The sequence below is a fragment of the Rhinolophus sinicus genome, chromosome 14 (assembly GCF_057876585.1).
Source record: "Rhinolophus sinicus isolate RSI-liver-muscle chromosome 14, RSI-T2T, whole genome shotgun sequence".
NCBI lineage: Eukaryota > Metazoa > Chordata > Mammalia > Chiroptera > Rhinolophidae > Rhinolophus > Rhinolophus sinicus.
This window is the reverse complement of record NC_142514.1, coordinates 78,178,217-78,194,039: the sequence shown is the minus strand read 5'-3', so window position 1 is coordinate 78,194,039 and position 15,823 is coordinate 78,178,217. Positions and strand designations below refer to the sequence as shown.

The following is a 15,823-nucleotide window of genomic DNA, read 5'->3' as shown; positions in this document are numbered from 1 at the left end:
TGGACTCTTTAATACTTACCAGCTGTAGCAGATGTTTGAGATCCGACAGCAAAAATGGCCTCTGTTGGCTCGTCAGACTTCTGCTCTGATGGTTTTTCCACATTGAAACTCAGGGTCGAATTGGAAGAACTCCCACGTTTCCTTTGCTTAGAATTCACAAGGGAAGTCACTAGTTGACTCTTTGGTTCTTCTTTGTCAGTCTTCTTCTGAAACATTCGAGAAGTAGGAGTGACAGGGTCTCGATGTTTCTTTCCTGTTATTCCACAAACAGACAATGAGGCCGATGGCACAGGGGCAGGGTCCATATTGCCTAAAGTGACCTGCTTTTTGGTGACAAGTCTTTCTTCTTTTTTTGCTTCTGACGTCTTACATGTGAAATGAGCCACTGAGGCAACATTGGTTTCTGTGGTTCCAACGTTGAAGCTGCCCTTGTCCTCGGAGCTCACTACGGAGCAGGCAGCAGCAGGGGTAGGGTTAATAACTCCCGTACCAAAGCTAATGCCTACAGATGAAGCTTTGGGTCCTTCCTTCTTCTTTTCTCGCTGCCCCAAATGAGACACCCCTGACTGAAGTGGCTCGAAGGGAGCTGGATGGCTTAAAGCAGAAGAAAGTCCAAACTGAATATTATCATTCTTATTGTCCTTTTTAACTTCTTTACGTTTAGAATCAGATGAAACTCCAAGTTTAAAATCTCCTGTTCCTTTAGGAGAATTAAAGTCTTCGCTCGTAAGGCTCAAACACGCAAAATATGATGACAGATCTATTTGCCAGCCTCCCTGACCTCCGAATTGAACATCTCCAACACTTTTTAAAGTCTGCGAAGGCGCAGATGAGGACGACGGGACACCGAATTTGAATGATGCGGATGCTGGGTTCAAGAATGAGGAAGATGTGACAAAACCTTCAAAAATACGAAAGATTTTGAATTAATGTTATCCCCTCAAACAAAATATTAAACAGTACAAACCAAAAGGGGCAGAGGAACAACTTTGAAAAGGCCTATTTTCAGGTATATTAGCAATGGCAGGAAACATAAACTAAATTGCCCAAGACTCACCATGAGAACCATCCTGACAATTATATACAAACACCACTTTTCATCTGTGAGACTGGCAGAGGTCACACAAGTTTGATAAACTTCGTGGACGATGAGACTAGGCATCACACACTCTTTATATGTAATAGGTGGGTGTGTGAAATTAGCACAAAATGACAGAAGGCATTTCTCAATATATTTAAAAAATTACAAAGATATATATTGTTAGATCCAGCAATTCTACGCGGAGTCTTTATTGTCAAGATAAACGCTGAGACATGGAAAATGCCATACGCCAGCCAGGCAGCCAGAAGTGAACATTGCAGAATATGTGTCAAGCTAATCCATTGTAAAATCAAGCGGCACAAAGGCAATAAGGTACACAACCTTCACAAACAAGGTAGAGGGAAATAACAATACACAGAGTAAGAGTACATTTGCTCATGATGTCCACAGAGAAACTTTGAAAGAGTTGTACGGAACTCATCATAGCTGTCACCATGTTTGATAGGGGAGGAAGAAGAGAAAATGTGCCAAAGAGATAGTCTTTTTACTGTGATTCCTGTCGTAATTTGATTTTTAAGTCTTGTGAAAGAATGTTTACCGAAGCATTTAACAAACTGAAACCCGTTTTTAGTCAAAGAACCAAAAGCAGTACAGGAGTGGAAGCCATACTAAAACGATAGAGAATACTCTACTGACAAGTCCAAAGTCGTGGTTTCTTAATGCTTTTCTGCAGGGGACTGAACTAGAAATGAAGCACTTGACTGAGTGCCTCAAAACAGGAATCATTAAAGGGTCCACGATATTCATCCTGAGGTCTGCTAACCTGTGTATAAAGACAAACGACAGCCAAGCTCTGCAAGGCCTCATTTTCAGAATTCCCCCTTTAAAGATTACACACCCTACTTTCCTACCCTAAGAAACTTAATTGAAAAATGGCATCAGATTCTCAGGAGCGAATGACTATCCACCTGGCCTCTAAAATACCTTAGGTGATGTTACAAAGAAAGCTAAAAATACGGGTGCCAAATACAATAACTAGTTATCACCTCTGCCTCAAAGGGACACCTTTAAGTGTATGGCAATTACTGTACTACAGGTAGAGAACATGGGAAGAGAACCAGGAGGTCCAGCTACAGAAGGAACTACACGGGACCAAGAAGCAGCGATCTTCTGAAAGCTTGTGTCATTGTGTCAAAATTTGGACTGGAGTGTGTCTCATATGAAATATGAAATAATTCAGTCAGGAATATAAAGACTTGAATATTCTAGCCTTCAATGTCCAAAAGACATTGAATTAATGTTATCCTCTCAAACAAAATGTTAAACTTTTGTTAAATGTTAAGAGGAATAACTTTGCAAAGGCCTACTTTCAAGAACATTAGCAGTGGCAGGAAACATAAAGTAAATTGCCCAATACTCAGCATGAGAACTATATACCAATCCTCACAATTCTGCAAACACTGCTTTTCATCTGTGAGACTGGCAGAGATCACACAAGTGTGATAAACTTGTTGAACGATGAGACTAGGCATCACACACTCTTTATACATAACTGGTGGGTGTATAAAATTAGCACAAAAGGACAGAAGGCATTTTCTCAATATATTTAAAAAATTACAAGCATAAATGTTCTTTGATCCAGCAATTCTACCGCGGAGACTTTATTTTTAAGATAAACTCAGAAACATGGAGAATACCATACACAAGCCAGGCAGCCATAATTAAAGATTGAAGAATATGTGTCGAAGCTAATCCGTTGTAAAATCAAGCAGCAGAAAGGCAATAAGTTACATAACCTTCACTCACAAGGTAGAAGGAATTAACAATACACAGAGTAAGAGTATATTTGATCATGATGTCCACAGAGAAACTTTGAAAGAGTTGTACGAAACTCACCATAGCTATTGCCATGTCTGATAGGGGAGGAAGAAGGGAAACTGTGCCAACGGAGACAAGAGATAGACTTTTCACTGTGATTCGTGTCATAATTCAATTTTTCAGTCTTGTGAATGTGTATTTACCGAAGTAATTTACAAAATAAAAATACTTTTTAGTCAAAGAACCAAAAGCGTTACAGGAGTTGGAGCAATACTGAAAAGATATAGAATACTATACCAACAAGACCAAAGTCGTGGTTTCTTAATGCTTTTCTGTAGGGGACCGAACTACAAATGAAGCACTTGCCTGAGTGCCTCAAAACAGGAATCATTAAAGTGTCCACGATATTCATTTTAGCTTTGCTAACCTGTGTATAAATAATGACAAATGACAGCTAAACTTTGTAAGCCCTCATCTTCAGAATTCCCACTTTAATGATTACATGCCCTATTTTCTTATCATAAGAAACTTAATTTAAAAATGGCATCAGATTCTCAGGAGCTAATAACTATCCACCTGGTCTCTAAAATACCTTACGTGATATTACACAGAAAGCTAAAATTATGGGTGCCAAAGATAATAATTAGTTATCACCTCTGCCTCAAAGCCACACATTTAAAGATATGGTAATTACTGTACCACAGGTAGAGAATATGGGAAGAGGACCAGGAGATACAAGCTACACACGGAACTACAGTGGACCAAGAAGCAGTGCTCTTCTGAAAGCTTGTGTCAAAATTTTGACCAGAGTGTATCTCATATGAAATATGAAATTTTTCATATAAGAATATAAAGACTTGATATTCTAGCCTCTAGCTAGTGTACCATAACAAAATAGTAAGAAAATTATTATTCTGGGACATACTCTGGGAAATTAAACCCCAAGTCTAATTACTTACAATAAAGTTCTAGCGGTATAAATTCCAGTCTCATAAAAGTCAGGAAATTGAACTAGATGCCAAAAGTGGATAACAGGTAAAATCAAAACCTAAAATTCTCTCAGACTCAGTAACAGAAGACACAATAGTTCTTTATCCAGCTTCAGGAAAGATACCTCACTGCTGACCACCAACTAACACAATTTCACACAATTTCAGAGGTAAATATGAACTGAAAGTCCAGGACTCTACCTCATTTTACATAACATTTCAATAGAGAACGAATCATTTTAAAACTAAAGCTGTTTGCAACCTGTCACTTTCAAATGGCAAAACAAGGAGGCTTTTTATGTACTACTCACCTTTAAACACAGAATTTGTGCCACCATATGTCTGTACCAAATAATTATATAACAGCATTACGAAAACAGCACAGAGGCATTTCCAGATGTAAAATTTTATAACTCTGAAATTTGAACAGAACATTCGAGAAACAACCTAATTCCATTTTCTCGCTGCCTAAGTTAGCCTTTTTCACTGATGTTTCAGTAACTGACTGTCATGGCAGTCTCTCGGGCAGACAACGTACAGGTACAGGCATCACCATTACTATTCAACCACATACATGTATACGAGACGCACCTCAGATGGAAAGACACAGGTGAAAAGGCTAGTACATCACACAGAAAGTGTCAAGAGTCAATGTGGGTGGACTGTCCCAGCATGAGAAGTAGAACTGGGGAGTAAATTCCAGAGGTAAATCCAATCACAGAGAGGATCAGAAAACGCCACAGTTAAAATCTAGACGAGAGTGCCCCAAAGTCAGGTGGGGAGAAGTGGGGTCGAATATATCCAGGACCTAAATCAGAGGTGACAAATGACTACATTTTAATCAAATGGATTAATAACTTAAAAATGCTAAAAGTTGTGTCAAAGTTAGGATTGTGGTTTATAGGTAAGACTAAACTCACACCTCTCTATTCTTCAAAGTAAGAGACAATAAAAAACAGAAAAAGAACGTGAATGGTTTTAAAATTCAAAGAATAAAACCGTACATGAGACATACAAACCACATCACTACTACACACTCACTGGAATCAGGAGCTGTTCCAGAGCCAAATGCAGGCTGACCAGGCTGTTTTCCTAACACAGGAGGGTGGCCACTGCTTGATGTTCCCCCAATAGCAGGTGGTACGGACTGAGTACCAGTAGAACGTAATGTTCCAGATGATACAGATCCAAAGCCAGGGAGATTTGGCTGGCTGGCACCTTGACTTTGTCCAAATGTTGGGGTCTGGTTCACACCAAATGATGGACTGGCAGGTGGTGCTGAAGGTCCAGGGTCAATGATAAATGAGCACCCTAGAAGACCAAAGAAACACTTAAATCATCATGACAGCTAAAATGGAATAATCTCTGTAAACTCAGAAGCAAATTCCAAGTTTCATTTCAGACTCTTACCTTGTGGAAGAAATGTCACCAGCTTTGAGTGATGATTCTAAGAATTGTAGGAATACAATTCTCTCTACCGCTGTTTCATAAAACAGACTCCATATAACAACACCTTCTATTAACAAGACTCCCAACCTTCGCAGTCAAACTTTTTAGGAGAAGTGAATATATCGAAGAAAACACTAACCTCTTATCAGAAATTTAATACATTGCAGGAGTCAGCTAAAGTTGTAATTATGAATATACTGCATAATGAGTTCTAATGTCTAATAAAATAAACCCCAGTGTCTGGTTACTTACAACTTACATTCCAAAAAAAAAAAACAAAAAACCTTGGAAAAACAAAAGGTAACGTTCTTGCTGAGGTAGAAAAACCTCTTCCAACAGTTAATTACGTTAAACTTGAACAAAAATGCACATTGTACCACATGGCGAATAACTCCAACATTGTGGGTATGGATGACCTCTGGGCTCACATGCTGGTCTTTCAAAACTTGCTCCATTATTTCGAAGAGTTGACATACTTATAACTAAAGGCAATCCAAGCACAATATGCATGGGTATGATTTTTCTTTGGTGAAAGTACCTGCAGCGCTAGGTGTGGATGTAGCTCCAAAGTTGAAACTCGAACGTGTAGTATTATTATTGTCGCCTCCTGCACCAGAGACACATGGGGGAACATCTGTACCCTCCCTCGATGTGGTTCCCAGTTTGCTCTCTTCAGCCAACAGCAAAGACTGAGACATACTGGATCCGGCATAGTTACGAAAGTCCGAGCTGCTCACAGTGCTGGCCTGCCCGTACACAGAGGCAGCCACAGCTGCCCTGGAGGAGGACATGGAACTGCCAAATAGGCTGCCAGTAGCTGAAGTGGATGGTGGACCTGAATTAGTGGAACTGTTGTTCAAGGAACTGAAAACGGGCTCTGCAGAACCTTGATCTGGATGAAAGAAATTAAGAAACAAACAAAAATCTTTAAGAAGTAATAAGAGACAGCACTTTTTTCCTACCCTACTATCTAAGAATTCATTACAAAACAGAATTGTTTTTTATGCACATTCATCAAATGGGCATCTGTTCTATTAAATATGGGTGTAATCCACACATCTATCTCTTTGTTTGTGGCTTATGGATTTTCTGTCTTACACAGCAAAAAATTCAGCACTCACTTTAATAAAAATAAACATATGCCTTAAATGGAAACCTAACTGGACACTGTGTTTGGATAACAAGTTCACATAGTGGCAGACGGTTTTACTTTAGTCAGTTTGATTTTGTAATTTCTGCTGGCAGGCTTATGACTTCAATTAGTCCAAATGAGAGCCAATTTTCTCTGCAGCATTCATTGACTAGTGCATCCTCTACGCATTAATTTATAATTCTATCTTCATTACATATTAAATTCTAAATATCTGTGCATTTGTTTCCTCTACAGTTATTGTTACTAGACTGTTTAATTAGTGTAGCTTTACAGTATGGTTTGTTACTAACTAAGTCAAATCGCTCTGTGTGCCTGTCCCTCTCCCCAAGATTTTTTGTGCATTTGCCCTTCCATATGAATTTTACAAGTAGCTCCGCTTGCCAAGTTACATAAAAATCCTTCTAAGAACCAAAATTATATTGGGAGTGGAACTGGGAGGGAGAGGAATGTTCTCACTCAGGAACAAGTGTTAAATATGTCTTTTATGTCAGCATGTAACAGGTTCTATAGTTATTGCAAAATACCAATGAGAAATGTTTGAAAACACAAATGGGAATTGTTGTCTAACTCTACTGCTGATTTGCAGGAAAGCTACTGATTGTTATATGATGATCCTGTAGCCATCCGCCTACTTGAAGACTTTTTAGAAAGCTCTCCAATAATGTGTCAGTTCCAGTACTGTGTAGACAGGGCTGATCACATTACGGGGTGAGTCACATGGCATGACTGACAGAAAACGGAGCACGCTGGCTCACTCTCACGTCACTATATGGGAGGTGAAGAGCATCTCTTACAATCGAAACAGCATAGAGAGACCGTGATTAAATTTGCTCAGACCCTATCTCACTTTCATTCCTTTCCAAATAGTATATACTTTTTATTTTCTTTCAAGGGTGTTTCAAAATATCCAAGTAAGTGTTTAATAGACAAAAACTACTCATCCCTATTTGCTAAACTCTCACTAGTCTTTTTTCAGGGTTGTTTTTCCATTTTGGTGTCAATTTATCATTCAAAATTGTTCAATTTCTGATTCTTTGTTTGTCTGACAACATCTATATGTTGCCTTTCCTAATGATTAGTGAAATTCGGCTAGAGACACAATTCAAGGTTCAAGGCCATTTTCACTTTGAGGACACTGCTCTACTGTTTTGAGCATTCAATGCTACAAACTAAAAGTCAGAATGTAATCTAATCACTGTTCATGTGTGACCAAAAGTTCTTCTCTCTCTGAAAGCGTTCCGATTTTGGCTTTGGTGCCCTAAAATTTCAGTGATCTTTAGCAATGACTGCACTACCTGGATGTTTAAGACCAATGTCTTTCTGTATCTCCAGGAAATTTTCTGCTGTCACTTCTGTGACATTTCATCGATAGTGCTCTCATCCTCTAAACACTCTTAGCCCAATGGATTAGGACAAAAAAATAACACAAAAACTTCATGCTCACAAATCAGAGCCAAAAAGACTAAATTTTCCTTAAAATTCTTTGTTAAATTTCTTCAAACAGTATAGCATTAAAAAACACAAGATAGAAATTGTAGGCACTATCCTAACACAGAAACTACATAGTCACAGGCCATATTAAAATCAAGATTTCAAAGCATGGGTCTCTGACTTTGAAATGATCAATTTTTCATTGCAGTGTTCTATTGTCCACTTTGCAGTTCAGCTTGACACACCTACTGTTTCCATGGCATTTCTGTTATTAGCTAGCCATTTAACGGGCATTTATTAAGCACCAAAACGTACTTAGGCTCCTGGGACATAAAGATGAATAAAATGTTGCTTAACTTCTAAAGTAAAACAAATGCACAGTAGCACCATCACCCACATGGAAAGTGATAAATGATGTAATACAAGAGGACAAAGAAGCAGCAAAGGACTAATAGGCAGGAGGAAGATCCACAGAGGTGAGATTTAAATCTTTAAGTAGAACTAGCAAGTTTGGGTGGAGAGGAGGCGACATAGGAAACATGGCTCAGCAAAGCACATGTATGCAGAAATACAGTGCTTCTGTTCTGGAACCCCCTTTCTCTAAGTGGTTTCCAGTTGATGTCACTTCTCCCAGTGCCCTAGCTCACCATTTTATTGCCAATAAAACGACTCCATGAGGTTCCATCTTTGGTTCACTGCCCATCTCTCAAGCTCTCATCCACTTGGATGGTTTTAATCACCAACAAAATAGTTTCTTGACTTGTACCTACAATCCATACTTCTGAGCTCCATCCCCATGGTCTCTTTCCACTATTCACCTGATTAGCTTGGCTAGATGGCTCGTCTTCCCTGACATATTTCTCTCACCTTCTTCATTCTCTTTTCCTGACTAGCCTTCTGCTGCTACTCTAGCTCAAGCTCCGCTTATTTCGTGAAAGAGCCTTTTTATTGAAACCCCTGGGTGGTCCCTTAAATACATCTTTCCAAGAAGCAACCAGTGCCATGATTTTCCTGTGTGGTTATTCCTTTAAAAAATTAACTGCTCCAAAGTTTTATTGCTGCCAATCCCTGAAGTTAGCAGACCTCAGTTTAAGGCTGTTTTCTCTATTCACTCTGCTCATCTCACATTGTCACTTTTATTCCCATGACATATTCTGAAAGTGTGGGCTAATGACTCACAAATCTGTACCTCTAGCCCTGAGAGTCCATTATCAATATGTCCAAAGGCCAAAGGCCTCACATAACTCTGAAAGTCAATTTTACAGCTTGAAATCAACACGTCTTCAACTATACCTCATTCTACACCCTCACCCTTATGTGATTTCTTTAGTACACATCACCATTATCTTTGCCTGTATCATCGACACAACTTCCAAATCTGTCTACTTGTCTCCAAATTTTGTCACCTCCAAATCTATCCTTCATGAAGCTACCAAGTGATTTATCAAAATACAAGTATGACCATATCTCTCCTCTACTTAAAAAGATGGCTCATCTTTCACAGGATGAATTCAAAGTTCATTAATACAGGTATGATGTTCTTTTGCTTGTGTCTCACAATTCAATGCCTGATTCAAAGTTTTATCCTCCTCTAAACTCAGAATTAATTTCACTTTCCTGCATGCATCTGGATTTTATTATTACTATTATTAGTAGTAGTAGTATTATTAGAGGAGTGGTGTCAGTTGAGGAGAAAAGATAATTCAGAATGAAGATTCTGAAATCTCATTCTCATGGAGAGATCCAGTAGGAATTAGAAATATGGCTCAGAACTTGTGTTCAGACAGGGGTCTAGGCTAAAAACTCAGGAGCTTGTCATTGCAGACATAAAACTACACACATAATTCCCAGGATGCTTATGTCCTTTTTCCTTTTCTTTTTTTTTTTTTTTTTTTGTGTGTGTGTGTCCGTGTCATCATTTATCCATATATCAAATAACTGTATAGTTATGTAAATATTATATAATATAAAAATGATCATGAAGTACAAGGAGTTTCCAATTAAAAATGCATACAAGAAGGAGGTTAAAGTGTATACTGGGCTGACTAACACACAGCCTGTCCTAACATACCATGAAAATCTAGCCCCAAGAATGTCATTTTAACCATAGGATAGAAAACTTAAGATTATGATGAAATGCTCATTTCAAAACATTTTATATATTCAGGTTGTTCTTAGGCTTATTTTCCCTAGGCATATTAGCAAAATTCCATTTTGTTCTAATTTGAAAAATAAACATGATAATAAACTAGCCTGGGTTCCTTCATTATGAAGAGGAGAATTAGGTAAATGTTATGCCTACTGTATGCCAGGATCACACCAAAATTACAAATAAGTTATAAAAGTATCAACTTCAAGAATCATCTGTAGACTAGCTGAACAGAACCCCTATAACTAAGGATGTAAAGAAGAGGCCACATTGAGACTAATAGGAGGGGCAGAGAGGCGAAATGGGCTGACTCCAAATCCACAGATAGTGGTTAAACACTGGGAGAGACACCTCACTGGAGAAGGTCCTCCCAGAAGATGAAGGTGCCCAAGGCCCTCGCCAGGTTCCAGAGCCCAGGGGCCTTGTGCCAGGAAGAGGAGTTCCCACAAAATCTGGAAGTGAAAACCAGCCAGGACTCTGTCGGCCCATCCTGTTGAGATGGTAGGCAGCTGGAAACCCAGAGGCCCTCTTAAAGGGCCAGCACACAGACTCACTCACTTGGTCTCTGGTGGAGGGGTGACAATTTGAGAGGAACCAGAGATGTACTGGGGAAGACTAAGTAGTGAGGCTTCTGAGTGAGGGCTGGAAGGATGGAAGTTATTACCTCAGTGTGGACCCTGCTTCATGTGTAGCCCAGAGGAGGGAGCCATCTTTCCTATGTTGAAAACTCATCAAAGGGCTAAATCTCAGGCTGCACTGATCTGGTAGAATCCTTGTCCCACACAGCTAGTGCTGCATCATTGAAGGCACGCTCAACAACCGCTATACCACCAGGCCTGCAAAGGATGCTGTCTCAAAGGATGAGCCTTATGAGCAGCCAGAAGGTGGCAATAGGCCTAGGGGGTCATGAGCCTTTGCTAAGCGGTCCCAGGTCCTCTATTGGTAGCAGCCAGCCTTGGTTCACAGCGAGGCCTCACCCACATGCCTCTAAGACCAGTATGGGCAGGAGCCAACCACATACAGCTTTGTGAATTCTGATGTCTCAGCCTGTAATACCCATTCCCTCACTCAACACATTCTGTCATTCCAGCTACCTCACGCCCCATAAAAGATCACTCAATGTCTTCCTGCTACATTCACGTTAACATCGAATTCTTTAGTATAGCATTCAAGAATTTTTAGAATCTAAAGCTACCTCTCAAACTCTTGACAAACTATTTTCAATTTTCAAACTATGTCATGCTTTTTCTCTTGTTTCTGTACCCTTGCATTTACTGCTCTCTTCTTCAATAAAATGTTCAAAAATTCTTGACTTAAGTAACTCAGCCCAGATGATTCTCCATGTCCTAAACACTAAGCACTTGAAAGGAAACCACTACTATCACATCAAAATCCAATTAATAAATTAATTTCCTGATGATTCATTTACTTCCCTCAATTAGGTCCATTTCTTGAGTTTACAAATTCTGAAAAGAGGCCTATTTGCAGAGGCAAGTATAACCCTGACACATAAAAACGCTTGTGAACTGAACAGTAAAACTAAAGATAAAATCCACTGCAATTATCAGGTAGACAACCCTAGAATTTCTTAGAATGAGATTTCATTTATAATGGTATTCTGTCACCTTATTTTGACTAAATAAAGACAATGGGTGAATCTGCTCTTGTCACTATCCCCCTCACAACCAACCTGTAACACTAACATTTAGGGAGCTAAGTAAGTATCTCTGAGGTTAATTACTAAGACCAGTGTCAAAAAGTTGATATTAGCTACTGTTTGCTTTTCTGAGTTAATTTCAATCAAATGAAGGCATTTATAGGAATCCCCAAAGGTTAAAGAATTTGAAATACTAATCAAATATCTCTAACTATTTTTATGTAAAATTTTATGAGAAATTTTTACTCACCTGAACTACTTGTAATTGGTCCTGAATTACTACTAGAGCCAGAAAGTTCTGCTGTTTTTGCAACAGGCCCCGTAAATGTAACCCCAATCTGTCAAGAGAAAAGTGATCCTTTAAGTGTCAAATTAGTTTTAAACAGATCTCAAATATAGAGATTTGTCATTCCAAGCCAAAAATATATTTAATTTCATTTGTTCTAAGATTTACAGCTACTTTGTTTTTTGGTCTTTTATTTTAGCTTTTATTACTATTTCATCTAAAATAGGAAAATTGGACTGGATAATGGGATTCTTCCAATTCTAACATTGCTTAAATTTGTGAAAATATTTTTTATTAGTATCAGTTGTACAAAACCGCGTAATAGTTAGACATTTATACCCCTCGCAAAGTGGGAGCCCCTCTCCCCCAATCCACTACCCCTCTGACATTGTATACAGCTGTTACAGTTCCCCTGATTCACAGGTTTTCATATTTTATAATCTCTAAATTTGGGATGTTTCTTATAAAAAATGGTGTGTCATAGAATAACAGCTGTGGTTTTAATATCACAAGTATTTTCTTAGGCAGTACATAATGCCCAATTATGGGTTTCTAAGTGTCATTTTCTAATAAAGAGTATGAGACTTTTGGGCAACGTACAGATGTCAGACATGCAGCACAGCAACCATAAAATGAGTGGTGACAGTAAACAAGGAAATAGTGAAAAACAAAGGGCGAGATATGAAATTGATAAACATGCCAAGTAAGGGTGGGGTAAACTGGACGCTGACTGATCTCAGTCTTTTCTAAAATATTTCTTTCTTTACTATGAAGAAATAAACACAAAATATGTTTATAAAATCCCAAATGTTTTCTAGGTCAAACGCAATTCAAGAAAAATATTAACTAACAGCATTATGATTTAATTGATTAGGTACTAACTTAATTGGATCTAAGACCAAGAGAAAAATGTAACAGCAATTAAAGGATAGTCTGGGTGGTTGCGGAAATCTGAGTATGGACTATTTTATTACTATATCATGTTAATTTTTGAGGGTATAGCAACCATGTTGTGCGTATGGAAAGGAATGTCCCACTACTCCAGGGATACATGGAAAAGCATTAGGGTATTAAGATGTCTGCATCTTAACTTTCAAATGGTATGTGAAAAAATATACATGTTTGTCTGTGTGTGTATATATATGTATATGTATACATATATAAAAGAAAATACATCAACGTTCACTCATTCAAGTTTTCTATACATTATAATTTTTGTTGTTATTGGAGGAAAAGTAATGGTATTTGTTACCACCAAAGGCATCTTGCATTTAATAAAAATACATTATGCCTTTAAAACCCATACATATGAAATATTCCTCAGCTACTACTTACATCTGCCTGAGTAGATTGCACAATTGGAGTTGAAATGCTAGATATAAAATGGCCAGAGTTGTTTGAAGAGGTCATTTGTACCTGGTTTTCAAAATCATTAAAAGACATACAAAAACAGCTTTTTAGAAAAAGAATTTTACAATCAAATAGGTCTTAAGCAAATTAATTTTTCCTAAGAAGCCAAAAGCAAATATGTCCTCTTTTAGATTTAAAAATTACTTTTTAACTTCTAAAAATACCGAAGTTACTGCTATGAAATCTGCCTTCCTCTTGGAGGAGGAGTATACACTGTTTTAAAGATGGATATTTGTCTAATGGAGTAAAGTAGCATCCAGAACTACATGTTCACAAAAAGTAAAACTCAAAAGCATAAAAATTTCACAAGCAAATTAAAGATATGAATCCTACTTGAGAAATAAAAAGCATACATCTCTTCTAACGGAAAGAAAAGCATCTTCATTGGAAACAAATTTACAATCCCTACTGTATTGCATGAGAAGTGATGAACAATCCCATTATAATGTATCCCATTATAATGTACAGTAAAGAAAAGAAAATACCATTTCAACTTTTGGCCTCTTATAAAAATTAATCACTGCTTCAAACTTAGTATAAGATTTTATAGAATAAACAATAAGAAAGAACAAAAATCAACTCTATATGTACAATGGTTTGGTATCTTGTTTGTTAATGACTGTGCAGCACTAATCAGTGATGGAAAAGAAGTTATCACAGATGAACTAAATTTTATGGGAGGCCATGAAGAACTGGTGACGGGTAGAGTGATTCTCAGTAATACTAGTATTTGCATTTCCTAGAATACAGTATGACTTATAATGATATACTTCATCTTTTCTGTCATTCTTCTATCTATACATTTTTTCAGGTAGAATTTATATAGTTAGAGGTAAACTTAGAACATGGAGAAGGCAGCATCATGCAGTGTTAATTAACAATGTGAGCTCTTGAATCAAAAAAACTACACAAGATTTGAATCCCAGCTGTGCCAGTAGCCACCAATGTGACTGCAACCTTAATTGATGTAAGTGTCTATCTCCTACTTGGTGAAAATGAGGGAAAAAATAATACACCACAGTGGTGGTATTAACATGAAATGCAAAGTTATATGTGGTCATGGCATATAAAACAAGCATTTAATAAATGTCATTTCTCATGAGTTTGGTGAACTGCCTTGCTTTTTAACCTAATATAGCAAAGCCCCCCCCCCCGAGTCTCAAATAACCCCGATTAAGAATAAAAATTAATTCCGCCTCTGTTCATGGAGGAATAGATCATATATGTCAATTCCCTGACTTTACAATTACAAACTCCTGACAAAATATTAAAGTAACCATCTGAAACATCAAAGAGTAAACAATAACAAGAAGAACCTGGAGGGGAGAAGACACCTCAAGAAAAGAGAAGCACCGAGTGAGTTTCCTGTTCTCTTTATGAGTTGGGACCACTAAACACTTGAAATTCAGAGATAAAAAGACAAATGTGCTGGTTGAGGAATTCGAGCACAGACTAGGTGACCACAGCAGATGGAAAATGACAGGAGATGCAGGACTAAAGAGCCACAGGAGGGGAACCCCCGGTCTGCATGTAAGTGTCCAAATACCTGACAGACCTGTAAACTACATGAGTCTAAAATGGACGGACGTCAAACAGTCAACTCAGACTGAAGAGTCTCAGCTGCTGCCCACCACAGAGGAGACAGGGTTTGAGTTCAGGTAAGTTCACTGCCACTAAAACAATCTGAATAACTTCAAATGTGTACAGTTAATCATACATAAACCACACCTCAGTAAAGTTTACCTCCTCCAAAAAGGAAAAATAAAGACACGTTCATAGAAAAGAAACCTAAGCACTGAGTGAGTTTCCTGTTCTCTTTATGAGTTGGGACCTGTAAGAGAACCTGTTGTAATAAAACCTGCTATATGAGGTCTTCAGGATGAAGAGAAATGATACCAAATGGGAACTCAGATTTCTGGAAAAAATGGAGAATACGTGACAAATCATTTGAAAAAAATTAAAAATCCATTATTTTTCACAAAATTCCTTTAAAATATGAAGGTCTGAAAATTAAGTTCACAAAGGAGTTGCAGTGATGTTGCTAAACTTTTTTGATATCAGAGGAATTATTCATTATGAATTTATACCAACTGGACAAACAGTTAACCAAGAGTACTATTCGGAAGTACTGAAAAGGCTGTGTGAAAAAGTTAAACAAAAATGACCTGAACTTGTTGCCAACAATTCATGGCTCTTGTATCACGACAATTCACCAGCTCATAAGGTAATGTCTGTAAGGGATTGTTTAGCTAGTAATAAATAACTGTATTGGAACACCCTCCCTACTCACCTAATCTGGCCCCCAATGAATTCTTTCTCTACTCAATGATAAAGTAAATGTTGAAAGGAAGACATTTTGATGACATTGAGGATGTCAAGGGTAATACGACGACAGCTCTGATGGCCATTCCCGAAAAAGAGTTCCAAAATTGCTTTCAA

The 15,823-nt window shown here is 37.9% G+C and overlaps 1 protein-coding gene across 1 annotated transcript in view; it reads right to left on the bottom strand.

Moving 5' to 3' along the window:
* The window catches only part of LOC109453332 (nuclear pore complex protein Nup153-like), a 103,083-nt gene that overhangs the window by 9,203 nt on the left and 78,057 nt on the right, over nt 1-15,823 (bottom strand). Inside the window, exons 12-16 of the mRNA XM_088789798.1 lie at nt 13,965-14,123; nt 11,939-12,026; nt 5,837-6,190; nt 4,891-5,160; nt 20-910 (exon numbers count right to left, since the gene is read on the bottom strand). Of these exons, the coding sequence (XP_088645924.1) occupies nt 20-910; nt 4,891-5,160; nt 5,837-6,190; nt 11,939-12,026; nt 13,965-14,123 (1,762 nt within the window). The remainder of the gene's footprint in view (nt 1-19; nt 911-4,890; nt 5,161-5,836; nt 6,191-11,938; nt 12,027-13,964; nt 14,124-15,823) is intronic.